This window comes from Bubalus kerabau, chromosome 7, assembly GCF_029407905.1.
Source record: "Bubalus kerabau isolate K-KA32 ecotype Philippines breed swamp buffalo chromosome 7, PCC_UOA_SB_1v2, whole genome shotgun sequence".
NCBI lineage: Eukaryota > Metazoa > Chordata > Mammalia > Artiodactyla > Bovidae > Bubalus > Bubalus kerabau.
In genome coordinates, this window is record NC_073630.1 from 50,182,205 (window position 1) to 50,210,049 (window position 27,845).

The 27,845-nt window shown below is 37.2% G+C and overlaps 1 protein-coding gene and 1 long non-coding RNA gene across 3 annotated transcripts in view; one reads left to right on the top strand and one right to left on the bottom strand.

Annotated features, from left to right (window-relative positions):
• The window catches only part of TBC1D19 (TBC1 domain family member 19), a 149,059-nt gene that overhangs the window by 31,688 nt on the left and 89,526 nt on the right, over positions 1-27,845 (top strand). The window contains exons 4-7 of the mRNA XM_055588202.1: positions 6,012-6,087; positions 24,140-24,214; positions 25,268-25,331; positions 26,471-26,517. Coding sequence (XP_055444177.1) covers positions 6,012-6,087; positions 24,140-24,214; positions 25,268-25,331; positions 26,471-26,517 — 262 coding nt within the window. The remainder of the gene's footprint in view (positions 1-6,011; positions 6,088-24,139; positions 24,215-25,267; positions 25,332-26,470; positions 26,518-27,845) is intronic.
• LOC129657731 (uncharacterized) lies at positions 6,099-27,657 on the bottom strand. Of its 2 annotated transcripts, XR_008717040.1 has the most exons (4): positions 27,202-27,657; positions 25,259-25,335; positions 11,580-11,716; positions 6,099-6,559 (listed from the first exon to the last, which is right to left on the bottom strand). It is a non-coding gene; the product is annotated as an uncharacterized LOC129657731 (long non-coding RNA). The 2 variants fall into 2 exon arrangements; XR_008717042.1 differs by lacking the exons at positions 6,099-6,559; positions 11,580-11,716 and adding an exon at positions 21,208-21,512.

Here is a 27,845-nt window from a genome sequence, read left to right on the forward strand (position 1 = left end):
TGTTCAGAGCTAGGTGCTGGCATAATGCACAAGTAAGTAGATAGTGTTTGCTTTTTATGGAGCTTACATCCCAGTGGGGCACAGAGACTTTACAGACGCAATTACAGTAGAATATAGTAAGAATATAGTAGAATATAGTAAGTGCTATAATAGGGTAAGTGCAAGCAGTACATAGGGCAGGTGCGTAACTCAGACTGGAGGTGTCATGATGACTTGTCACAGGAAATAATATTCAGACTGAGATCAGAAAGCAAAGCTACAGTTAGGGGAAGGAATAGAGAAGAAAAATGCTTTGGGCACAAGGGAACAACAGGTACAGATGTTTCACACATGCATATGTGTTTAGTCATGTCCAACTCTTTTGTAATCCCGAGGACTGTAGCCTTCCAGGCCCCTCTGTGCTTGGGATTTCCCAGGTGAGAATATTGGAGTGGGTTGCCATTTCCTCCTCCAGGGGATCTTCCCAGCCCAGGGATTAAACCCAGATCTCTTGCATCTCCTGTACTGGCAGGTGGATTCTTTACACTGGCGCCACCTGGGAAGCCCACAGACGTTTAGAGGTGGAAAAGAATGTTATATATTGGAAGAATAAAAATTGTATGGCTGGATGGTAGAGGGCAAAGGGCCATAGGAAAGAATGAAGCTGGATCTGTAGGCAGGCTTGTGCCTGTTACTCAAGGATTTGTAGACTAGATCCTAAAAGCATTTGGGTACCATTTTAGGATTTAGTAGTGATATGATCACATTTGCATTTTAGTTATTTAGAAATGTGCATATGTACATGCTCAGTTGTGTCTGACTCTTTGTGACCCCATGGACTGTAGCCTGCCTGGCTCCTCTATCCAAGGGATTCTCAAGGCAAGAATACTGGAGTACATTGCCATTTCCTTCTCCAGGAGATCTTCCTGACCCAGGGACTGAACCCACATCTCCTGCATTGTTGGCAGATTCTTTACCATCTGAGCCACCTGGGAAGCCCATTCAATAATGTACTCGGTATCTAGTATGTGCCAGGTCTTATGCTAGACACTGGAAATACAATCACTGGTGAATAAAGAACACACTACTCCTGACTAACAGCCAGGCAGATTGACAAATAGGTTGAAGACAGTGTAGATGCAGGGGAGACTGCTTATGAATATGTCAGATGAATGCAAGCAAGTATTGTCATTGCCTAAATCAGTGTCAGTGAGGTAGTAAAAGATGGGTGGTATTTAGAGGGATTTGGAGAGACAGGAAGAGGGAGGAGTAAAGAGTGACATCCAGTTTCTGTATTGTTCCTATCTGCTGATCCTCATTTCTTTGTATTCAGTTCAGTTCAGTTCAGTCGCTCAGTCGTGTCCGACTCTTTGCGACCCCATGAATCGCAGCACGCCAGGCCTCCCTGTCCATCACCAACTCCTGGAGTTCACTCAGACTCACATCCATCGAGTCAGTGATGCCATCCAGCCATCTCGTCCTCTGTTGTTCCTTTCTCCTCTTGCCCCCAATCCCTCCCAGCATCAGAGACTTTTCCAATGAGTCAACTCTTCGCATGAGGTGGCCAAAGTACTGGAGTTTCAGCTTTAGCATCATTCCTTCCAAAGAAATCCCAGGGCTGATCTCCTTCAGAATGGACTGGTTGGATCTTCTTGCAGTCCAAGGGACTCTCAAGAGTCTTCTTCAACACCACAGTTCAAAAGCATCCATTCTTCGGCGCTCAGCTTTCTTCACAGTCCAACTCTCACATCCATACATGACCAGAGGAAAAACCATAGCCTTGACTAGACGGACATTTGTTGGCAAAGTAATGTCTCTGCTTTTGAATATGCTATCTAGGTTGGTCATAAACTTTCCTTCCAAGGAGTAAGCGTCTTTTAATTTCATGGCTGCAGTCACCATCTGCAGTGATTTTGGAGCCCCAAAAAATAAAGTCTGACACTGTTTCCACTGTTTCCCCATCTATTTCCCATGAAGTGATGGGACCGGATGCCATGATCTTCGTTTTCTGAATGTTGAGCTTTAAGCCAACTTTTTCACTCTCCACTTTCACTTTCATCAAGAGGCTTTTGAGTTCCTCTTCCCTTTCTGCCATAAGGGTGGTGTCATCTGCATATCTGAGGTTATTGATATTTCTCATGGCAATCTTGATTCCAGCTTGTGCTTATTCCAGTCCAGCATTTCTCATGATGTACTCTGCATATAAGTTAAATAAGCAGGGTGACAATATACAGCCTTGACGTACTCCTTTTCCTATTTGAACCAGTCTGTTGTTCCATGTCCAGTTCTAAGTGTTGCTTCCTGACCTGCATACAGGTTTCTCAAGAGGCAGGTCAGGTGGTCTGGTATTCCCATCTCTTTCAGAATTTTCCACAGTTTATTGTGATCCACATAGTCAAAGGCTTTGGCGTAGTCAGTAAAGCAGAAGTAGATGTTTTTCTGGAACTCTCTTGCTTTTTCCATGATCCACCAGATGTTGGCAATTTGATCTCTGGTTCCTCTGCCTTTTCTAAAACCAGCTTGAACATTAGGAAGTTCACGGTTCACATATTGCTGAAGTCTGGCTTGGAGAATTTTGAGCATTACTTTCCTAGCGTGTGAGATGAGTGCAATTGTGTGGTAGTTTGAGCATTCTTTGGCATTGCCTTTCTTTGGGATTGGAATGAAAACTGACCTTTTCCAGTCCTTTGGCCACTGCTGAGTTTTCCAAATTTGCTGGCATATTGAGTGCAGCACTTTCACAGCATCATCTTCCAGAATTTGAAATAGCTCAACTGGAATTCCATCACCTCCACTAGCTTTGTTCATAGTGATGCTTTCTAAGGCCCACTTGACTTCACATTCCAAGATGTCTGGCTCTAGGTGAGTGATCACACCATCGTGATTATCTAGGTCATGAAGATCTTTTTTGTACAGTTCTTATGTGTATTCTTGCCACCTCTTCTTAATATCTTCTGCTTCTGTTAGGTCCATACCATTTCTGTCCTTTATCGAGCCCATCTTTGCCTGAAATCTTCCCTTGGTATCTCTAATTTTCTTGAAGAGATCTCTAGTCTTTCCCATTCTGTTGTTTTCCTCTATTTTTTTGCATTGATCACTGAGGAAGTCTTTCTTATCTCTTCTTGCTATTCTTTGGAACTCTGCATTCAGATGCTTATATCTTTCCTTTTCGCCTTTGCTTTTCGCTTCTCTTCTTTTCACAGCTATTTGTACGGCCTCCTCAGACAGACATTTTGCTTTTTTGCATTTCTTTTCCACGGGGATGGTCTTGATCCCTGTCTCCTGTACAATGTCACGAACCTCCGTCCATAGTTCATCAGGCACTCTATCAGATCTAGGCCCTTAAATCTATTTCTTACTTCCACTGTATAATCATAAGGGATTTGATTTAGGTCATACCTGAATGGTCTAGTGGTTTTCCCTACTTTCTTCAATTTAAGTCTGAATTTGGCAATAAGGAGTTCATGGTCTGAGCCACAGTCAGCTCCTGGTCTTGTTTTTGTTCTGTATAGAGCTTCTCCATCTTTGGCTGCAAAGAATATAATCAACCTGATTCCGGTGTTGACCATGAAGACAGAGATTTTAATGTTTTATTTTCTGCTGTATTTCTATAACCTTGAACACTTGGTAGATTCTCATTAAATATTTATAACTGAATAAATAGCTTTATTTTCGTTTTAATATGAATAATTTTGGGGTGACCACTTCTTACCTTTTTTTCTGGATAAATTTCATTGAGCTTCAGATCAGATCAGATCAGTTGCTCAGTCGTGTCCGACTCTTTGCGACCCCATGAATCGCAGCACACCAGGCCTCCCTGTCCATCACCAACTCCCGGAGTTCACCCAGACTCACGTCCATCGAGTCAGTGATGCCATCCAGCCATCTCATCCTCTGGCGTCCCCTTCTCCTCCTGCCCCCAATCCCTCCCAGCATCAGAGTCTTTTTCAATGAGTCAACTCTTCGGATGAGGTGGCCAAAGTACTGGAGTTTCAGCTTTAGCATCATTCCTTCCAAAGAAATCCCAGGGCTGATCTCCTTGCAGTCCAAGGGACTCTCAAGAGTCTTCTCCAACACCACAGTTCAAAAGCATCCATTCTTCGGCGCTCAGCATTCTTCACAGTCCAACTCTCACATCCATACATGACCAGAGGAAAAACCATAGCCTTGACTAGACGAACCTTTGTTGGCAAAGTAATGTCTCTGCTTTTGAATATGCTATCTAGGTTGGTCATAACTTTCCTTCCAAGGAGTAAGCGTCTTTTAATTTCATGGCTGCAGTCACCATCTGTAGTGATTTTGGAGCCCAGAAAAATAAAGTCTGAAATAACCCTTAAAGTAAGAAATCGTTAGTCACTCAGTCGTGTCCGACCCTTTGTGACCCCATGGACTACAGCCTGCCAGGCTCCTCTGCCATAGAATTCTCTAGGCAAGAATACTGGGGTATGTTGCAATGCCCTTCTCCAGGGGATCTTCCCGAACCAGGGTTTGTACCTGGGTCTCCTGCTTTGCAGGCAGGTTGTTTACCATCTGAGCCACCAGGATCTTTTCTAAATAACCTTTAAGATCATGAGTAAATGCTCTCAAGTTTCTAAATTTCCAAGTTTTATTAAATTTAGAAATAATTACTGTTAAAATGGAAGGATTTTAGAATTACATTTCATTATAAAACATATGTATCTTTACAAGTAATATAGTGAGCAGTATAAAATATACAATTTGAAATACTCAGGTATCTAGAAATTACCAGTGGGTTTTTTTTTTTTGGTGAGTGGGGAAAGGTGATTTGTTTAGGTACATGGAATGCAGATGTTAGCAGAAAAAACAATTAGAAACAATCAGTTAGTAAAACTGTCTAAAGTTCCCCTTTAGATGTCCCTGTTTGGATGAGGAATTTCTTGAGAACTCAGTGCATGGTTCTTGATTGTTAGACTATGGTTGTTTTACATGGGTATAATTTCTATGACTAATTTTAATTAGAGATATCAGTTGTGAAAGAGATTGAAACCTCTAAGGAAATGTTAATTGTCGTGTTTTCCTATTGGCTTCTCTATGATTTTATATCGCTCTCTGCCTCAGTCATTACATTTCAGCCATCCCAGCTTTTTCTGATTTAAACATTCCACAGTTTCCCACCTCAGAGTTTTGTGCTTGCTATCCTTTTGCTTGGAATGTTGGTTGGCTCCTTTTCACTCATGTCTTGATTCAAACATTAGGTTTCCTAGACACCTTCCCTGCCCTTCCAAATCATTTAGACTTTATCCTGCTCTCATTTTCTCATGGCGTTTACTACTCTTTTATGTTATTCTATTTATTTGTTTGTTTTTTTAATGAATATTGACTGTCTTTCTTCACTAGAATATTAGGTACATGAGAATAGGAGACACTGTCTTATAATCTCACCATATACCTAGAATGGCTCAAATATGTTGAATAAATGAATCTGTTTTCTTAATAAAAACAATATATTTTGAATATAAAATGTCATGTTACACAGAAAACAGAATTTGACATTAAATTTAAAAAATTTTATTAAGTCTGTGAATTAATATAGTATGTAATATATTGCATGCTAAAATATGGCTATTACAAAAGAGTATTTATACTATCATTTCAATTCTGTGGAAAAGAAAATTGGGAGAATTGAGAAAAGTTGATATTTTAGTAAGTTAATGGACTTGTTTAGATTTCAGATTTTAAAAATTTCTGTTATAATATTTATATACTAAAATTAGCAGTTGTGAAAATTTCATATGAGCACTTACAGAGCTAAATAATTTAAAAGTTACCTCAATCTATGAATTCCACTTTAACTTTTAATGTCATTAAATTGCTAATTTAAAGTTACAATGCTAGTAGGATAAGAATTAAAGTTTTGTTAGGTTGTTGTACCTTGTATAAGTACATAGAACTGCTAGCAAATGTTCTGTTTCATATATCATGGACTATAGAGGTAAGTAATTTCTAACCAAACAAACTGATTAATTATCAAGAGTGGTATATAATATTTAGCTCCCTCTTTCTGTCCTCAGGTTTCCTTTACCTAGTCATCCTGCTGCACCTCCTGAACATCTTAAAGAACCTTTGGTATACATGCGGAAAGCACAGGTTGGCTATTGTTCATTTTAATTTTATTATTCCATACCAAGTTATATAATGCAGAATGAAAGATCCTTATTAACATTAGGACTATATTTATTATATGAAAGACTGGATAAGGACTACTAAAGTGATGCAAATAGTATTTGTATGCTGTTTATATTCGGTAACCAAGGATTACACTTACTTAATTTCTATAGTAATTCTGAAAATAATGAGTAGAAGGGAAAAAAATCATGTACCATACTGGCCTAAGATTTAAAATATGATAAAAGTTTTATATACTGATTTGTTCCTCAAGTTCTGTGATATTAAAGGAAAGAATAGGGAATGAATTGACTCACTCGTCCCCTAAAATTTTGGCTTTTGACACCAGTGTTACTAATAGTGTATTTGAAATATATTTGTTTTCATAACAGGTTGTTACATACTAGTTGTATTCAGTTGCAGAATCCAAATGACTCCTGTAATCTAAGATGAACTGAAAAACAACGAAAAGTCACTTTAAAAGAATAAAATAAAACAATTTAAATAGAAAGACTATAAAAAGCTGTTAAAATAGACACAATAAGCTGTCTAAATGTCCCTAATTCTTTAGCTGGCCTTTGCCTTTGCCCAGCCTGGTCTACCTGCCTGTGAGGTAGGACTGTTCATGAGCCTTCCTCACAGTGCTGGGGACCCTCTAACTGCCGCTCCTGAGGCTTTAATGGACATCATAAGCTGACCTTCTTTCTCCATCGTAGTCTTGGAAACTATTATGAAAAATTTGAAATACACCCTGGAGAACTCCCATGAACCCATCACCCAGCTTCAGCAATTACACAGTGGTTCTGCTGCTCCTGAGAAGTGTTCTGCTGCTTTGAGTTACTATGTTTCATGTGCTGGATGTTAGGCAGATTTTTAGTTTTCTGCTTTCATTTTCATCTTAAAAAACCCTTAAAATTGGAGGGTGAAAGGAAGCAATATAAACAAAAAACATGGAGATATTTGAGGAAATATTAATGTGTAGTATATTTCTATCTCTGCTGCTGCTAAGTCACTTCAGTCATGTCTAACTCTGTGCGACCCCATAGACGGCAGCCCACCAGGCTCCCCCGTCCCTGGGGTTCTCCAGGCAAGAACACTGGAGTGGGTTGCCATTTCCTTCTCCAATGCATGAAAGTGAAAAGTGAAAGTGAAGTTGCTCAGTCATGTCCGACCCTCAGTGACCCCATGGACTGCAGCCTACCAGGCTCCTCCACCCATGGGATTTTCCAGGCAAGAGTATTGGAGTGGGGTGCCATTGCCTTCTCTGATATTTGTATCTCTATGTAGTATTAATACTTTAGGTCCAGCAATCAGATGGTATTTACTATCAGTGTGTCATAAAGCATAATGTTGAAATGATGCTTGTATGAAAGAATTGTTTGGTCTTTTATTATAAAGGTCTGAACTCAAGAAAATAAAGCTAAATATCTAGTTCTAAGATTGTTTTTTTTGGCAAAATTGGAAAATTTTTGAACATTTTAGAGAAAGTATCAGTTTTAACATGTAAAAAACAGAAGTCGGTTTCTTATTAAGACTGAAGAGGTGAATAATAGGTCTATTCTTAAAGTCTACTGCTAGTTGCTGAGACTGTGTATGAATGGTAAGTATATGTATATGGATGGTAGTCTTCTCTCTTCTTTCTAGGTTTACCCACTAGATCAAGAGTTGGCATGCTACAGCCCATGGGCCAGATCTGCCCTGCTACCTGTTTTTGTATCGTGGGCAAGCTAGGATTTGTTTTTTTTTTTTTACATTTTCAACTGGTTGAAAAATCAAAAGAATACTGTCTTGAGACCCATGAAAATTATAGGAATTAATAAAATATATTTATTAGAAAATAGTCATGCTCCTTTATTTACATGTTGTTTATGGCTGCTTTGGAAGTGGTCAAACAAGAGATGCCAAGAGTGAATGTCGACATTCTAGGAATCAGCGAACTCAAATGAACTGGAATGGGTGAATTTAACTCAGATGACCATTATATCTACTACTGCGGACAGGAATCCCTCAGAAGAAATGGAGTAGCCATCATGATCAACAGAAGAGTCCATAATGCAGTACTTGGATGCAATCTCAAAAACGACAAAATGATCTCTGTTCGTTTCTAAGGCAACCCATTCAATATCACAGTAATCCAAGTCTATGCCCCAACCAGTAATGCTGAAGAAGCTGAAGTTGAACGGTTCTATGAAGACCTACAAGACCTTTTAGAAATAACACCCAAAAAAGATGTCCTTTTCATTATAGGGGACTGGAATGCAAAAGTAGGAAGTCAAGAAACACCTGGAGTAACAGGCAAATTTGGCCTTGGAATACGGAATGAAGCAGGGCAAAGACTAATACAGTTTTGCCAAGAAAATGTACTGGTCATAGCAAACACCCTCTTCAACAACACAAGAGAAGACTCTACACATGGACATCACCAGATGGTCAACACCAAAATCAGATTGATTATGTTCTTTGCAGCCAAAGATGGAGAAGCTCTATACAGTCAACAAAAACAAGACCAGGAGCTGACTATGGCTCAGATCATGAACTCCTTATATTGGCAAATTCAGACTTAAATTGAAGACAGTAGGGAAAACCACTAGACCATTCAGGTATGACCTAAATCAAATCCCTTATGATTATACAGTGAAAGTGAGAAATAGATTTAAGGGCCTAGATCTAATAGATAGAGTGCCTGATGAACTATGGACGGAGGTTCGTGACATTGTACAGGAGACAGGGATCAAGACCATCCCCATGGAAAAGAAATGCAAAAAAGCAAAATGGCTGTCTGGGGAGGCCTTACAAATAGCTGTGAAAAGAAGAGAAGCGAAAAGCAAAGGCGAAAAGGAAAGATATAAGCATCTGAATGCAGAGTTCCAAAGAATAGCAAGAAGAGATAAGAAAGCCTTCCTCAGTGATCAATGCAAAGAAATAGCGGAAAACAACATAATGGGAAAGACTAGGGATCTCTTCAAGAAAATTAGAGATACCAAAGGAACATTTCATGCAAAGATGGGCTCGATAAAGGACAGAAATGGTATGGACCTAACAGAAGCAAAAGATATTAAGAAGAGGTGGCAAGAATACACAGAACTGTACAAAAAAGATCTTCATGACCTAGATAATCACGATGGTGTGATAACTGACCTAGAACCAGACATCCTGGAATGTGAAGTCAAGTGGGCCTTAGAAAGCATCACTATGAACAAAGCTAGTGGAGGTGATGGAATTCCAGTTGAGCTATTTCAAATTCTGGAAGATGATGCTGTGAAAGTGCTGCACTCAATATGCCAGCAAATTTGGAAAACTCAGCAGTGGCCAAAGGACTGGAAAAGGTCAGTTTTAATTCCAATCCCAAAGAAAGGCAATGCCAAGGAATGCTCAAACTACCGCACAATTGCACTCATCTCACATGCTAGTAAAGTAATGCTTAAAATTCTCCAAGCCAGGCTTGAGCAATATGTGAACCGTGAACTTCCTAATGTTCAAGCTGGTTTTAGAAAAGGCAGAGGAACCAGAGATCAAATTGCCAACATCTGCTGCATCATGGAAAAAGCAAGAGAGTTCCAGAAAAACATCTACTTCTGCTTTATTGACTGTGCTAAAGCCTTTGACTGTGTGGATCACAATAAACTGTGGAAAATTCTGAAAGAGATGGGAATACCAGACCACCTGACCTACCTCTTGAGAAACCTGTATGCAGGTCAGGAAGCAACAGTTAGAACTGGACATGGAACAACAGACTGGTTCCAAATAGGAAAAGGAGTACGTCAAGGCTGTATATTGTCACCCTGCTTATTTAACTTATATGTTTACCATTAGTTTAGTCTAAATCCATTTATCTTTCAGTGGGTTCATTTTGCTGCATCTCAATCCTTTTATTATTAATTATCTGCTTTTGATGGTCAGTACCAAAATCAGATTGATTATATTCTTTGCAGCCAAAGATGGAGAAGCTCTATGCAGTCAGCAAAAACAAGACTAGGAGCTGACTGTGGCTCACATCATGAACTCCTTATTGCCAAATTCAGACTTAAAATTGAACAAAGTAGGAAAAACCGCTAGACCACTCAGGTTTGGCCGACATCAAATTGCTTTACAGTTATACAGTGGAAGTGACAAACAGAGTCAAGGGATTAGATCAGATAGACAGAGTGCCTGAAGAACTATGGATGGAGGTTCATTATACAGGAGGCAGTGATAAGACCATCCCCAAGAAAAAGAAATGCAAAAAGGCAAAATGGTTGTCTGAGGAGGCCTTACAAATAGCTGAGAAAAGAAGAGAAGCTAAAGGCAAAGGAGAAAAGGAAAGATATACCCATTTGAATGCAGATTTCCAGAGAATAGCAAGGAGAGATAAGGAAGCCTTCCTCAGTGATCAATGCAAAGAAATAGAGGAAAACAATAGAATGGAAAAGACTAGAGATCTCTTCAAGAAAATTAGAGACCCCAAGGGAACATTTCATGCCAAGATTGGCACAATAAAGGACAGAAATGGTATGGGCCTAACAGAAGTAGAAGATATTAAGAAGAGGTGGCAAGAATACACAGAGGAATAGACAAAAAAGATCTTCATGACCCAGATAACCACGATGGTGTGATCACTCACCTAGAGCCAGATGTCCTGCAATGTGATGTCAAGTGGGCCTTAGGAAGCATCACTACAAACAAAGCTAGTGGAGATGATGGAATTCCAGTTGAGCTATTTCAAATACTAAAAGATGATGCTGTGAAAGTGTTGCACTCAATATGCCAGCAAATTTGGAAAACTCAGCAGCAGCCACAGGACTGGAAAATATGCCAGCAAATCTAGAAAACTCAGCAGCAGCCACAGGACTAGAAAAGGTCTGTTTTCATTCTAGTCCCAAAGAGGGCAATGCCAAGGAATGGTCAAACTACCGCACAATTGTACTCATCTCACACACTAGCAAAGTAATGCTCAAAATTCTCCAAGCCAGGCTTCAACAGTACAGGAACCGTGAACTTCCAGATGTTCAAGCTGGATTTAGAAAAGGCAGAGGAACCAGAGATCAAATTGCCAACATCTGCTGGATCCTAGAAAAAGCAAGAGAGTTCCAGAAAAACACCGACTTTTGCTTTATTGACTATGCCGAAGCCTTTGACTGTGTGGATCACAACAAACTGTGGAAAATTCTGAAAGAGATGGGAATACCAGACCCCTGACCTGCCTCCTGAGAAATCTGTATGCAGGTCAAGAAGCAACAGTTAGAACTGGGCATGGAACAACAGACTGGTTCCAAATTGGAAAGGAGTACGTCAAGGCTGAATATTGTCACCCTGCTTATTTAAACTTATATGCAGGGTACATCATGTGAAATGCCAGGCTGGATGAAGCACAAGCTGGAATCAAGATTGCCAGATATGCAAATGACACCACCCTTATGGCAGAAGAGTGAAGGAGAACTAAAGAGCCTCTTGATGAAAGTGAAAGAGGAGAGTGAAAAAGTTGGCTTAAAACTCACCATTCAGAAAACATGTCATCTGGTCCCATCACTTCATGGCAAATAGAGGGAAACTGGGTATCAGATCCTTGGGAATTCTCCATAGTATCTTCTTGATTTTTCTATACATCTAAAACTCTAGTGAAAAATCAAGTCTACTAAAAAAAAAAAAAGATAAACAGTGGAGACTTTATTTTTGGAAACAGTGAGACTTTATTTGGGGGGGGGGCCTATGTTTTGGGGTTGCCATTTCTTTCTCTAGGATTTACCCTTATAATATTTCTCACTGCCTTCTAGGAAACCTTCAATGACTGCCAGTTGCCTAGTAAATGATGTTCCTACTCCAAAGCCCACCGTGAAGGGTAGTTACTGTCTGTCCCCAGCATAGACGATTCCACTCCATCAGTCTCTGCTGTCTTATAACTGCCCTTTGTGCCCATCCAAGTGAAGCATCTTGCCTTTCCTATTGCATCTTTAACACTTTTGGTTTTGCTGTCATGGAAAGCCCTCTGCTTGTTCTGTATTATGTAAATTTTGTGTCAGCTTAGATGGCATCTCTTCACTGAGGTTTTTATTACTCCTGTTGAAAGGATTTCTCCCTCTTTTGAACTCTGGTAGCACACTATCCCTGGAGGAGGGCATGACAACCCAGACTTTTATGTAGCAGACTTAGTAAGTTTATAATGAATCAGTAAGAAAAGGCATTTCCCATCTTTTCTTACAGTATTTATTTAACAGATGTTTACTGAATGCCTGTGAGTAAAAGACACTCTGCTGTGTGCTGTGGAGATGCAGAAATAAATTAGAGATTCTGCCTTCAGGAAACTACATGATTTGATCATTGAAATAAGACTTGGACACATGTATCTGTAACACAAGGTAGAAAGTGCTGCCTGCCAAAGGGAAGGTGGCCAGGAAATCTGGACTGATAAGGGGAAGAGACTTCTTTTACTGCGTCAGCCTTTTCCCGAGTGTTTATGCTGAATCCTCACCCTGAGAGATGCTCCACAAAAGGGGGTTCCAGGGACAAGTAAATTTGCAAATGGAAGCACACATTGCCTTCCTTTTATTGAATCACAATTTATTTATTTATTTTTTTTAGTAGACTTGATTTTTTTTACAAGAGTTTTAGGTGTATAGAAAAATTGAGAAGATACTATGCAGAATTCCCAAGGATCTGATACCCAGTTTGCCTTATTAACTTCTTACATTACTATGTACATTCATTACACTTAGTGAACTGATATTAATACCATAGCTAAAGTTCATACTTTATTCAATAGATTCCCTTAGTTTTAACCTCATGTCCTTTTTCTGTTTTAGGAATCCATCCAGCACACCACATTGCATTTGATTGTCATGTCTCCTTAGGCTCCTCTTGGCTATGACATTTTCTCAGACTTCCCTTGTTTTTGATGACCTTGACAGTTTTGAGAAGTACCGGTCAGGTATTTTGTAGAATATCCCTCTCTTGGAATTCGTCAGATGTTTTTCTCATGATTAGACTGGGGTTGTGAGTTTTTTGTAGGAAGATCACAGACATAAAGTGCCATTTATATTGATTAAATTGTATTATCGTTGGCAAAACTAATACAATTATGTAAAGTTTAAAAATAAAATAAAATTAAAAAAAATAAATTGTATCATCGTTCATACTATCAACATGATATATCACCATTGATGTTGACCTTTATTGCCTGATTGAGATACTAATTGTGAGGTTTTTTCCACTGTAAAGTTACTGCCCCTCTCCCACCTTCAGTTCAGTTCAGTTCAGTCGCTCACTCGTGTCTGACTCTTTGCGACCCCATGAATCGCAGCACACCAGGCCTCCCTGTCCATCACCAACTCCCGGAGTTCACCCAGACTCACCTCCATCAAGTCAGTGATGCCATCCAGCCATCTCATACTCTGTCGTCCCCTTCTCCTCCTGCCCCCAATCCCTCCCAGCATCAGAGACTTTTCCAATGAGTCAACTCTTCGCATGAGATGGCCAAAGTACTGGAGTTTCAGCTTTAGCATCATTCCTTCCAAAGAAATCCCAGGGCTGATCTTCAGAATGGAATGGTTGGATCTCCTTGCAGTCCAAGGGACTCTCAAGAGTCTTCTCCAACACCACAGTTCAAAAGCATCAATTCTTCGGCGCTCAGCTTTCTTCACAGTCCAACTCTCACATCCATACATGACCAGAGGAAAAACCATAGCCTTGACTAGAACCTTTGTTGGCAAAGTAATGTCTCTGCTTTTCAATACGCTATCTAGGTTGGTCATAACTTTCCTTCCAAGGAGTAAGCGTCTTTTAATTTCATGGCTGCAGTCACCATCTGCAGTGATTTTGGAGCCCCAAAAAATAAAGTCTGACACTGTTTCCACTGTTTCCCCATCTATTTCCCATGAAGTGATGGGACCAGATGCCATGATCTTCGTTTTCTGAATGTTGAGCTTTAAACCAACTTTTTCACTCTCCACTTTCACTTTCATCAAGAGGCTTTTGAGTTCCTCTTCCCTTTCTGCCATAAGGGTGGTGTCATCTGCATATCTGAGGTTATTGATATTTCTCCCGGCAATCTTGATTCCAGCTTGTGCTTATTCCAGTCCAGCATTTCTCATGATGTACTCTACATATAAGTTAAATAAGCAGGGTGACAATATACAGCCTTGACGTACTCCTTTTCCTCTTTGAACCAGTCTGTTGTTTCATATCCAGTTCTAACTGTTGCTTCCTGACCTGCATACAAATTTCTCAAGAGGCAGATCAGGTGGTCTGGTATTCCCATCTCTTTCAGAATTTTCCACAGTTTATTGTGATCCACACAGTCAAAGGCTTTGGCATAGTCAATAAAGCAGAAATAGATGTTTTTCTGGAACTCTCTTGCTTTTTCCATGATCCACCAGATGTTGGCAATTTGATCTCTGGTTCCTCTGCCTTTTCTAAAACCATCTTGAAGGAAGTCACAGTTCATACTTAAGGAAGAGAAATTATGTTCTACCTCCCTGAGCAGGGGAGTATCTACAAAAAGTATTTAGAATTCTTCTGCATCGGAGAGTTGTCTTCTCGCCCCCATTTATTTACTTATTCAATCATTTATTTGTATCAATATAGACTCATGAATATTTATTATATACTTTGGTTTTTAATCTAATGCTCCTTAATTTTGCTTACAATTTCTTTTGGTGTGTTAATGGCTCAGAGAGGCTCTTCAGTAGAGAAACAGTTTAATTTTTATTTAACCTAGTGCTGTTCAGACGTATGTGACATATTTCCATGTAAAGTGCTTTGGGAACTACTTTGCTACGCCTTTCACAGAAAGCAGTATTTGAAGAAATTTATATGCAGTGTGATAAATCTAAATTCACAAGTTTACATGTGAAATAATAGTAGTAAGCACATAGAGCTCTAATTATGTGCCAGGTACCATTCAAGTATTCACTCATTTAATATTTATGTCAACTCTATGAGATGAGTTACATTTATGGTCTCAGAGAGTGCCAGCTTCACAAAACTACTAAGTGGAAGACTTGGAATTTGAACTTGGACAGCCACTCCAGAATCTGCACTACCTGATTCTTTTCAGCCTTTCTGTATCCAGTCCAGAAATGCTCAAACTCAGGATGAGCTATGTGGTTGAATTTATCCTGTTTTCTGTCAATCCAGTAACCTTAGTAAAGTTGAGAATTTTGCTAGTTTCATATTACTTCAATTCTCATCTCCTTCCTAACTGGTCCTTCTGCCTTCTGTATTGTCACTCCATTTCTTAAAACTTCCAAGACTTTTAGGATAGAGCTTCAGTTCCTTACTTTTGCTTAAAAATCTATGCATTATCTTGCCCCATTTTACTGTTCAGGTCTCATCTCTTGCCTCCTCTTACTGTCCCTCCCCTTCCTGCCACTCCATTTCCACGCACATGTACCTTCTCTCTCTCTTCATCTCCTTGGTGTCCTCCAGCAGGAGAACCTGTGCTCATACAGTCACTCCTACCCCAGACTGCCTCCCCTTGAACCCCACGTGTTTCTGGCTAACGTCTACACATTCTTCAGGTATTGGGTTAGATGATGGTTTCTTTAGGAAGGCTTTCTGACCCCTCGCTCTCAGATACTCAGATACTTTTCCTGTATCTCCAGTCCTTCACATGAGAGGCACCCTGACCTTCCTATCACAATACTTGGGTTGTCTGTATGATCACTAGATTCTGTAGAGCAGAACCAGTGTCTCTCTTCCCGCATTGTATCTGCAGCCTCTGGCATGGTGCCCGGCCCATGGTAGACACTCAATAGATTTTTTTTTTTTTTTAATGATGAATGAATTACATAATGAAAAGTGGAAATGTTCCCTTTAGGAAAATATTTATACCCTTATTTTGAGTAATTTCACTTCTTGAGCCTTCTCTAAAGAAAAAAATCAGAGATAATAGTAAAAAATTTAAAGGCATCTAAAGAAAGCAATAGGGCCTGCTTAAATGTAACAGCGAATCTCCAAAAGACAGTTTTACACAGGCATAAAAAATGGCATTTTCAGAGAAGTATAATGAGGTGAAATTGCATATGATATAATCTCCATTCAAAAAAGCAAGCTATAAAACAATATAATTCTACTTTAATTAAGTGTATATATATCCAAGTGCATATATACACACATATACATCTCAGTTGTACACATACATGCATAGAAAAAATGAAGAGAATAAAATGGTAACAGTGGTTATTTTTGACTGGTGGAAATTTATGAGTGCTTATTTATTATTTTATTCTTTACATATTGTATGGTTTTTCATATTGTCTTGAATAAATGTATACTTTTTATTATCATAGAATTACTAAGGCCTTTTTCCATTAGAAAGCTGGGTTATTATTATTTTGTTTTACTTTATTCATTTCAGTGTGAAGAAAGTAATTTAAACTTATGAAAAAATTTTATAATTTCATAAGTTTTGCATGCTGTGTATTTGTTACATTGTTTTTAATGACTTCTTATTTATTTTCATTACTGTGAAAAAGAAGCAAGATGATAATAATACCCATTTAAAGATTTCAGTAGAATTGCAATTCTTTGGTGAATCTTTTACCTCTCATGGCTTAGAAACTACCTTATTTATAAAATTCTTGAAATCCTTTGAGTTACTACCATAGTTTTCAATTATTAGGGAAACTGATTAGAAAGCAACAATAATTTCATTTAGAGAGGATATGGGTTTAAGTAAAAGGTAATGTCTTCCTGTTTAAACATTTTAAATGTAAAAGACCATCCATTTTCCTTTTAAATAACATTTTAAAAAATCTTTATTTTGTAAGTCTTTGGGATAGAAACTTTTACTTTCTTCTTATTTTATATTGGTGCACTATCATTTTTCAATAACTTATTTGCTACTTCAACTTTTTGTTGGGTGCTAGGTACACACTGAAATTTTTATTTAAATAATAGCATAGGAATAACTATGAGTTTTTAGCATTTATCTTTGAGACGTAGGGCTTATTTATTCATTTCCACAGGTAGAGAAAAATTATGTACCTATAGAACTGGAGCTGGAGCTAGAGTGGACCTTCACATTTATCCAGTCTAACCTCTGGAGCTCATCTCCTTTTGATGGAGAACTGGAAACAAGAAATTCACAATTTTAACCCATTTTGATTAAGTCCTTTAATTGTTGGAAAGTTTCGTTAAATGGTTATAAGCTACTTATAAAATTTACTCACTGGTCTGAGCTTTGTGCTTTGTAGATATAAAGCATTGAATACATGATAATCAGTGAGACAAAGAAATGAATAAATACCACTTAATCAAGATTAGAGTTCTTTAGGGAACCTAAAGGATGACCCCACTTAAAAACAGCTGCTTGCTTCATCTTGGATTTCCCCTCATTGTCAGGAAATTCTGTTACTGTTTCTAATGTCTGTGGAAATGATTTTGTTGACTAAGACTTTTATGAAATGACTTCTGACCATCTGACTGAAGTTCTTGCAAAGAGTACCTTGGAAAAATCCTGACAACCTTTCATAGATATGGAACAGGGAATAGGGAAGACAAGGCCAACCACTGGGGTCACTCTTCTTTCATTATATCAGGATGTGATGTGTTCTGTGGACAGCTAGAAGTTTTGATATACCTAGCTTCCTATTGCGTGCCTATTGTTTTACATTTTTATGGTTTTTTATGTATAGATTGGTATAGCCCTAATGAACTTTTTGCAACTTATCCATATTATTTGTTTCTGTCTTATCCTTCTCACCCTCACTACAAGGATAGCTGTTTTATTCATCTTTTAATGGCATATGTTTAATAAGAGCCCAGTAAGTATTTGTTGAATCAATATATTTTCATTATTTGAAAACTCAGCTATTAACCTCATGTCCACCTGTTCTAGCCTTAAAATTTTGAATTTTCTGAGTTGAACATCCTTTTCCTCTTTCTCTCAGTTTTTCGTCTTGTTCTTTCTTCTCTTCTGGATCATTTCCACGTTTTTGCTTTAGTTGTGGAACACAGTAAAAAATGATGAATAAAGCTTTGTTCAGCATTGCTTTAGTTCTTAATATTCTTTTCCATTCTACTCTCAGGTGTTGTTTTAAAAAGTTTTCCCATTTGTAAAAATGAGGGTAATGATACATTACTCACAGGATTAATAAAATAACATATTGTAAACACTTGTAAGTCACTTAGCTCTATTTTTTTCATTCAGAATGCTTGCTTCTAATATCTAATTTCTTTTTTAAAAGATTTTATTGGAGTATAGTTGATTTACAATGTTGTGTTAGCTTCTGCTCTTCAGCAAGGTGAATCAGTTCCATACATATACATATATCCACTGTTTTTTAGATTTTTTTCCCATATAGAGAATTATAGAGTATCAAGAAGAGTTCCCTGTGCCATACAGTAGGTCCTTATTAGTTTATTGTTGTTGTTTAGTCACTAAGTCATGTCCGACTCTTTGCAACCACATGGACTGCAGCATGCCAGGCTTCCCTGTCCTTCACTGTCTCCTGGAGTTTGCTCCAATTCATGTCCATTGAGTCAGTGATGGTATCTAACCATCTCATCCTCTGCTGCCCTCTTCTCCTTTTGCCTTGAATCTTTCCCAGCATCAGGGTCTTTTCCAATTAGTTGGCTCTTTGGATCAGGTCTATTTTATATGTAGTAGTTTGTATATGTCTATCTCAATCTCCCAATTTATCCCTCCCCTCACTTATTCCCTGGTAACCATAAGTTTGTTTTCTCTAATTTCTTTTCTGTGAAATTTTTTTCTTAAGTAGTTTCTCTGTATATTACATCTAACATTAAATTTGGTAAGTTGAAATACTTGGTAAGTGGGATAGTCATTTAGGAGAACTGTGATTTATCACTTAAAATTTTACTTTGTCAAAACTCCTGAAGAGATGTTTTTGTCAGAGTGATTTTCTAAAGAATAAGTTAAATATGCTTCAGAATATCTTATTAACATATAATTATAGAAAGTATTCTATTTTAAATGGACTTTATGTCTGTGTTTTCAGTAGGTTTTATGCTGTATTAAAATTATGTATTGCAGTCTTACAAATATGTATGGTATATATTATGAGCCACACATTGATGTCTGTTGTAACTTTTATTTTTATATCTGAGAGTTATTTTCTTTTTATCAACTCAAGAGTCCTCTTATTAGTGATTGAAAATGATAATTTTTGTAATCATAATTCAATAGCTAGAAATTTAGCTCTTTTATATAATAGGATACATAAAAAATCAGGGATTGGATTTTTAATCTTTATGCAAGTTTTATTTTTATAGTAATGACTGAATTAAAATTCAGTTCAATTCAGTCACTCAGTCATGTCCGACTCATTGCGACCCCATGGACTGCAGCACACCAGACTTCTCTGTCCATCACCAGCTCCCAGAGCCTACTCAAACTCATGTCCATCACGTCGGTGATGCCATTCAACCATCTCATCCTCTGTCATCCCCTTTGCCTCCCACCTTCAGTCTTTCCTAGCATGAGGATCTTTTCAAATGAGTCAGTTCTTCACATCAGGTGGCCAAAGTATTGGAGGTTCAGCTTCAGCATCAGTCCTTCCAATGAATATTCAGGACTGATCTCCTTTAGGATGGACTGGTTGGATCTCTTTGCAATCCAAGGAACTCTCAAGAGTTTTCCAACACCACAGTTCAAAAGCATCAGTTCTTCGGTGCTCACTTTCTTTATAGTCTAACTCTCATATCTGTACAGAACTACTGGGAAAACCATAGCCTTGACTAGATGGACCTCTGTTGATAAAGTAATGTCTCTGCTTTTAAATATGCTGTCTAGGTTGGTCATAGGTTTTCTTCCAAGGAGCAAGTGTCTTTTAATTTCATGGCTGCAGTCAATGTCTGGTGATTTTGGAGCCCAAAACAATAAAGTCTGACACTGTTTCCACTGTTTCCTCATCTATTTGCCATAAAGTGATGGGACCAGATGCCATGTTTTCTGAATGGTGAGTTTTAAGCCAACTTTTTCACTCTCCTCTTTCACTTTCATCAAGAGGCTGTTTAGTTCTCCTTTGCTTTCTGCCATAAGGGTGGTGTCGTCTGCATATCTGAAATTATTGATATTTCTCCCGGCAATCTTGATTCCAGCTTGTGCTTCATCCAGCCCAGCGTTTTACATGATGGACTCTGCATATACATTTAAATAAGCGGGGTGACAATATACAGCCTTGATGTACTCCTTTCCCAATTTGGAACCAGTCTGTTTGTTCCATGTCTAGTTCTAACTGTTGCTTCTTGACCTGCATACAGGTTTCTCAAGAGGCAGTTCAAGTGGTCTGGTATTCCCATCTCTTTCAGAATTTTCCACAGTTTCTTGTGATCCACACAGTCAAAGGCTTTGGCACAGTCAATAAAGCAAAAGTAAATGTTTTTCTGGAACTCTCTTGCTTTTTCTATGATCTAGCAGATGTTGGCAATTTGATCTCTTGTTCTACCTTTTCTAAATCCAGCTTGAACATCTGGAAGTTCACGGTTCCTGTACTGTTGAAGCCTGGCTCGGAGAATTTTGAGCATTACTTTGCTAGTGTGTGAGATGAGTACAATTGTATGGTAGTTTGAGCATTCCTTGTCATTGCCCTTCTTTGGGACTGGAATGAAACGGACCTTTTTCAGTCCTGTGGCCACTGCTGAGTTTTCCAGATTTGCTGGCATATTGAGTGCAACACTTTCACAACACCATATTCTAGGATTTGAAATAGCTCAACTGGAATTCTATCACCTCCACTAGCTTTGTTTGTAGTGATGCTTCCTAAGGCCGACTTGACTTCGCATTCCAGGATGTCTGGCTCTAGGTGAGTGATCACACCATCGTGGTTATCTGGGTCATGAAGATCTTTTTTGTCTATTCCTCTGTGTATTCTTGCCACCTCTTCTTAATATCTTCTGTTTCTGTTAGGTCCATACCATTTCTGTCCTTTATTGTGCCCATCTTGGCATGAAATGTTCCCTTGGGGTCTCTAATTTTCTTGAAGAGATCTCTAGTCTTTTCCATTCTATTGTTTTCCTCTATTTCTTTGCATTGATCACTGAGGAAGGCTTCCTTATCTCTCCTTGCTATTCTCTGGAAATCTGCATTCAAATGGGTATATCTTTCCTTTTCTCCTTTGCCTTTAGCTTCTCTTCTTTTCTCAGCTATTTGTAAGGCCTCCTCAGACAACCATTTTGCCTTTTTGTGTTTCTTTTCTTGGGGATGGTCTTGATCCCTGCCTCCTGTACAATGTCATGAACCTCCGTCCATAGTTCTTCAGGCACTCTATCAGATCTAATCCCTTTAATCTATTTGTCACCTCTACTGTATAATTGTAAGGGATTTGATTTAGGTCATACCTGAGTGGTCTAGTGTTTTCCCCACTTTCTTCAATTTAAGTCTGAATTTGGCAATAAGGAGTTCATGATCTGAGCCACAGTCAGCTCCTGGTCTTGTTTTTGCTGACTGTATAGAGCTTCTCCATCTTTGTCTGCAAAGAATATAATCAATCTGATTTCAGTGTTGACCATCTGGTGATGTCCATGTGTAGAGTCTTCTCTTGTGTTGTTAAGGTTCTAATACTTGCTCCCCCGACCCCCACAATCTGGATTTGAGGGAGCAAGTGGCAGAAAGCTTATTAAAGGAAATTACTTTTAAGCCGAGATATGAAGTTGAGTTAGATTTTTCCAGATAAATTTGGGATAAGAATGTTGAGGGTGGAAGTGGGTTGTATTGCACTAACTAAAGTTTGGTCATGAATAATATACCCAAATATATTTGAAGTCCTGCATCTAAGAGAACTCTTTATAGGAAAAAACAGAGAGAGAAAAAAATTGAAAACAAACTAGTAAACAGAATTAGTTTGGACTGTATTTTATGAAATTTATTGAGTATTCTTTTATTCTTGAAAACCTATTTCTATATATTTAGTAAACTAAGTCTTATGCATTTCACATAGCTTTGTATTTCTCTTAAAGATGATTTTTTTCCTGTTCATTCATTACTTTGGCAGTTGTACCAAAATTTTTCTAAATACTTGCAGCATAACTAAGAGTAGAAATCTGTTCAATTATTGAAAACTTACTATGTGCTTGATAAAGTGTGGTATGTGCTATGATAGGTGAAGGAAGAGATATTGTGAGAATCTGTAGGCAAAGGCACTAATATTATCTGAGTGGGTGCCAGGTAAGAGCAGGCTTAATAGAGGTGAAGACCTGAATGGTGAATATAATTTATTCAGATAACATAGGAATAAGTATGTTGGGATAAGAGTAGAGCATGGAGAGTTTATTCCAGATAGAGAGTAATATATCTAGATATGTATGTTAATGAAGAAACTCTGAATAATGATAGCTGTAGTAAAAACTATCAGTTATTGAATGATTATTATCATTGTGTCACCATTCAAAGTACTTTACATCTTTAATTTTTATAGCAATCACATAAAGGAGGTATTATTATTCTAGTTTTATTGACTGATTTTAGCTGTCTTTTATAGATAATATAATATATAGTTATCTCCATTTCTCCTCATTTGGTCTAAATTTTGGAGCTTTGGTATTATTCTGTTTTTTGTGAGTCAGAAGTGGCTGGTGCTAAAAGACCAAAAAATTATGGTGTTTTAACTTGGCATTAAAAAGAATAATTTACTGAAGTATGATGTATATGGATGATCAATTTATGACTGACCATTAAAGTTAACTTATTATTTCAAGTTTATGAGAAATACCAGGGACAGAGAAGAATGTAATCGATATGGTGAGAAAACAGTAAGACCAATCTAGATTGTGACACATGCCAAAAGACATCTGCCTTGGACTGCTCAAAAAAGCCAGTATGAAAAAGAAAAGGAGGAAAGCGCACTAGATTAAGCTATACCGAAAGAGACATAACAATCAAATGTAATGCATTAATTTTTAATGGATCCAGGATTTAAAAAGATATAAAGACATTTTGGGGGATAATTGGAAATTTTTGAATATGGGCTAAGATGATATGAAATATTATTTTTAGTTTTCTCAGGTGTCATAGTGGTATTGTTATGTAAGAGAAGGTTCTTATTCTTTTTTTTTTTGAAACCTGGACAGTAATTTTATTATATTACTTGATGCTATAAATTCCTTGCTATTTCATTATCCTACTTTATTTTTTTAAATTTAATTTTATTTAACTTTACAATATTATATTGGTTTTGCCATATATCAAAATGAATCTACCACAGGTATACATGTGTTCCCCATCCTGAACCCTCCTCCCTCCTCCCTCCCCATACCATCCCTCTGGGTCGTCCCAGTGCACCAGCCCCAAGCATCCAGTATCGTGCATCAAACCTAGACTGGTGACTTGTTTCATATATGATATTATACATATTTCAATGCCATTCTCCCAAATCTTCCCACCCTCTCCCTCTCCCACAGAGTCCAAAAGACTGTTCTATACATCAGTGTCTCTTTTGCTGTCTCGTATACAGGGTTATTGTTACCATCTTTCTAAATTCCATATATATGCGTTAGTATACTGTATTGGTGTTTTTCTTTCTGGCTTACTTCACTCTGTATAATAGGCTCCAGTTTCATCCACCTCATTAGAACTGATTCAAATGTATTCTTTTTAATGGCTGAGTAATACTCCATTGTGTATATGTACCACAGCTAGGTTCTTATTCTTAAAAAATTCATAGTGAAGTATTTAGGGTGAAAGATGTTTGGAAAAATTACAATATAATAATTTCTATAAAATTTTATTTTACTAGGTCATTAATGGGAGTCTCAAGTATGAAAGATTTATAAAGTACTTAAATATAGCTTACCTTTTTTTTAAAATCTGCTATTTCCACATCTGACTTGTTGATTTATTTTTTTAATCTATCTTCATTCCTATCCTCCACTAGAATGTCAGTTCCATGAGGATGGAGACGTTTTGTTATTCACAGCACTAAGGATAGTATCTGGCACATAGTAGGCAGTAATCAATATTTGTTGAGTAAGCTAGTGAATAAGATAACCAATCTCAAGCAACTTCACCATTTCTATATAACTCATAATGTCTTTAATTTTTTAAAAATCACTTTTGGCACTGTTAACCAAAAATAATAATAGACTGTTCCTTATGTTTCAGGGAAGTTGGGAAAAAAGAATTTTGAAGAGTTTAAATAGTATGTGCACTGAACTAAGTATACCATTGGCACGAAAGGTACTTTTAACACTTAAGTATTTTATTGTGAATCATGTACTAGGAGGTATCATGAAATTATAACTGTTAGGCAGATTTATCTTTTTCTTTGTTACTGGTATACAGCTTTTTGAAACTAAAGTCTATAAAAGGTAAATTATATGGATGTAGTTTATATAGTTTTCTATTACATATGCTATAATGCATTTTGTAAAAAAAAAAAACAAAAAACCTGTATCTTGAGAATAAATATAGGCTGTACAGTACAGGTTATTTGGAGATTTGTCTGTAAAGGTTATAAATGCACTTTAAAGATTTTAATTACCTTTAGTCTCCTTACCCGAATGATTTATCATCTCTCCAGAACTATTTAGATCTAATACTCAACATTTATCTGTAGTTCTGGGCTTCGATAGGGGAGAGATGAAAAGGAGAGAAAAGCCACGTGAGGAATGTTCTGGGTCTTTTATAGCTGTTCAAGAGTAGGAGAGAACAAGTTTCTCTTCACTTCATCCTCCCTACACCTATTTATTCCCTACTGTTGGACAAGATATAGTGAATGTACATTGGATAATATCCAAGCACAAGTCACTGAAGGCACCAGAAGGATGGTGTAAAAAAGGATAAATTTATATGAAAAACTGTCTAAATATGTAGTATTGTGTAATATACTGTCTTTCATATAGGAAGATGATGCTCCTGACTCACAGTCACACTCTCTTGGCCAGCCCCCTTGTGATGCATTTCTGAGATTGCTGGATGGGGTAAGAGATGTAGTATGTGGCTGAGGAGCAGTCTTTCTTTGTGAAATTTTACTGGCCAGTACATATCATTTGCCTTCTATTTTAGACTCATTAGCACCATATTCTAACCGAGCCATTAAGACTACATACAATGTAATAGTTAAATAATATCAAGTGTAATTCCCAGAAAAGCTAATCATATGTAATGAAATTATTTTTTCTTGTGTTATGGTAGCTTATATAAGCTTTTAGATAAGGTATTGATTCTTATTTTTCAGCTGCATTACTTAACTTCACAAAACGAAACCAATTTTAAAATTACCTTTTTTAGAGGCCAGTTGGAGAACAGAAAGAACTTCTCAATAAATGGAATGAAATGGGAACCGATGAACCAGGTACCTATGAAAAAAATATTTTCAAAATGTGGTAGTGGGAAAAAAAAAAATTGTCCTTTTAATTGTGGATCCAAAATAACATTATTAACAAGTTCTTTTTTGAAAGATAGCAACTTCCCTTCTCACTGATTTATTATCTTTTTTTTTTTTTTTTTTTTTTGCTTAAACTTCTACTTTGCAGTTTAAAAATTCCCAGCTTTAGTCACTGTTCTCTGTTATTTTGAGAATATTTAAATCAGTTATTTTTTTAATCAGCATTTGAGAACATTTTTATGAAAGGACAAATTAGAATCATTCAGTGGATTTCTTAGGCTCATAATTAAGATAAATCTCAAGCTTTAATTACATTGAGACCTTTAAAATGTTTTAAAATGTTTTTAAGAATTTATTTTGGTTCATTTTAATGTTTAAAATTGAGTCTATCAATTTTAAAAACATTTAATGAGTGATAAATATATGTATAAATTAATTATTGATATATATAAAATAATTGTTTAGGTAGACATGTACATAATTCTTCACCACTCCTTCTTAAAAAGGGGCCTGGGTAGGTTGCAAGAAATTTTGAGCCATCATAAAGGAAGCAGTGTGTTACAGAAATTCAGAAGGGAGAATAGTTCAATATAACCTGAGGCTTCCGCAGTGGTTCAGTGGTAAAGAATTCTCCTGCAATGTAGGAGATGCAGGTTCGATCCCTGAGTGGGGAGACACATTTAAGCATGCATGCACAAAGGAAGCAGTGTATTATAGAAAGTTCAAAAGGGAGAGCAGTTCAGTACAACTACAAGATTCACTGAGAATTTGTTTGTATTCTAAGTACTTTGAGAATTCTCATGTAGAACTTTCATATTATATTGACATTGTTTTTCAATTCAATTACAAATGCTCCATTACAAATTTATGGAAGAGAGGACTCTTCAATTTCTTCTAGAATATGCTATCTAAACTATCAAGTGAAGGGACTTTCTGTTTTTGTTAGTACAGTGCTTAACACAGTGTATGACAAATAATTGATATTCTGCAAATGTTTGAATTAACCTAGCTGCATAACAATATGAAAGAACTGTTATAATTTATTATTATTAAGGATTTGTATATTGTAACCGAAATTCTACTTTAATCTGTCTTATTAATTCTAGATTTAAGCCTTTTCAGACCTGTTTATGCACCTAAGGATTTTCTTGAGGTAGGTTCTATTGGTTAAATATATGTATATTAATGAGGTAAAAATGCAAAAGAAATGATGATATTAAAAAACATCTCCAGGCAGAAGAATCACCATATAAGAAGCCCCAGAGCCATGAAAGCAATGGAATAACCTTATCAGATTTGTGTTTGGAAATTGCTCTGGGAAAATACATGGTAGTGTGGAAAGATTAGAGGGAAGTAAATCAAGAAGATTTGATTAAAAATTAGTGACTGTAAATCATGTAGCCTGCTGGCTAGCACAATAGGTGCTCAGTGAATCTTCTTCTTTTTTCTTTTTCTCACTGTTGTAGCAGTTCAGACAAGGCATGATAAAGGTTTGAACTAAGAGAACAGCATTCAAAATGGAAAGACATCAACAGACTTGAATTTAACAAGATGTGAATTTAACAGATTTTTTAAAAGATTTGGGAATTTATTAGATCTAGGGAGTATGAGAAAAAGAAAAGATAAAGATGACCTTTAAGTGTCTAGATTGGATAACTGGGCAGAGTTAACTTAAGATACAGAATACAGAAAGAGACACAGGTCCATTAGTGAAGATGATGCACTTAATTAAGTTTGAGAGGCATATTGACATTGAAGAGGAGCTCTTTAGTAGGCAGTTAGAACTCACTAATTATTTTAATTCATTCATCTTTGATTCCATTTTTTTCTCTTGTACCTTATATGTAATCCACCAGGAAATCCTTTCAGCTTTATGTTTGAAATATGTCCAGAATCCATTCACTTCTCGTCACCGCCATTCCTAAGTTGGTGATCCAAGCTGCCATCTCTTGTCTGGACTATTTCAGTAGCCTCTTAATTGCTCTTACTGCTTCTACACTTCCTCACCTAGAATTTGTTTTTAGCAGAGTTTCTAGAGGAAGCCTTGTAAATACTATTCTGAAGAAGCCACTCTTCTGGTATCCAGTGGCTTCTTATCTCATTCTACTTAAAACCCAAAGTCATGACAGTGGCCTAAAACACCCTATTTGATCTGATACCCATCACCTCTCTGAGTTCATCTCCTGTTACTTTTCCTCCTGATTTTTCTACTCCAGCTGCTTTAGCTTGCTTACTTTCCCCTGGCTTTCTCCCATTTGAGGGTCCTTGCTCCTTGTTTTCTCTGCCTGCATTGCTTTTCCTCGAGATACTTGTGTGTCCTTTCCCTCACATTCCCTTATGTCTTTGCTTAAATGTCATATTCTCAGCATAAACAATATGGTCAATAGTATTGTAATAACTTTGGAGGGATACAGACTTATTGTGGTGATAATTTCATAATGTATGCAAATGTCAAATCACTTTTAGTACAGTCTGAAACTC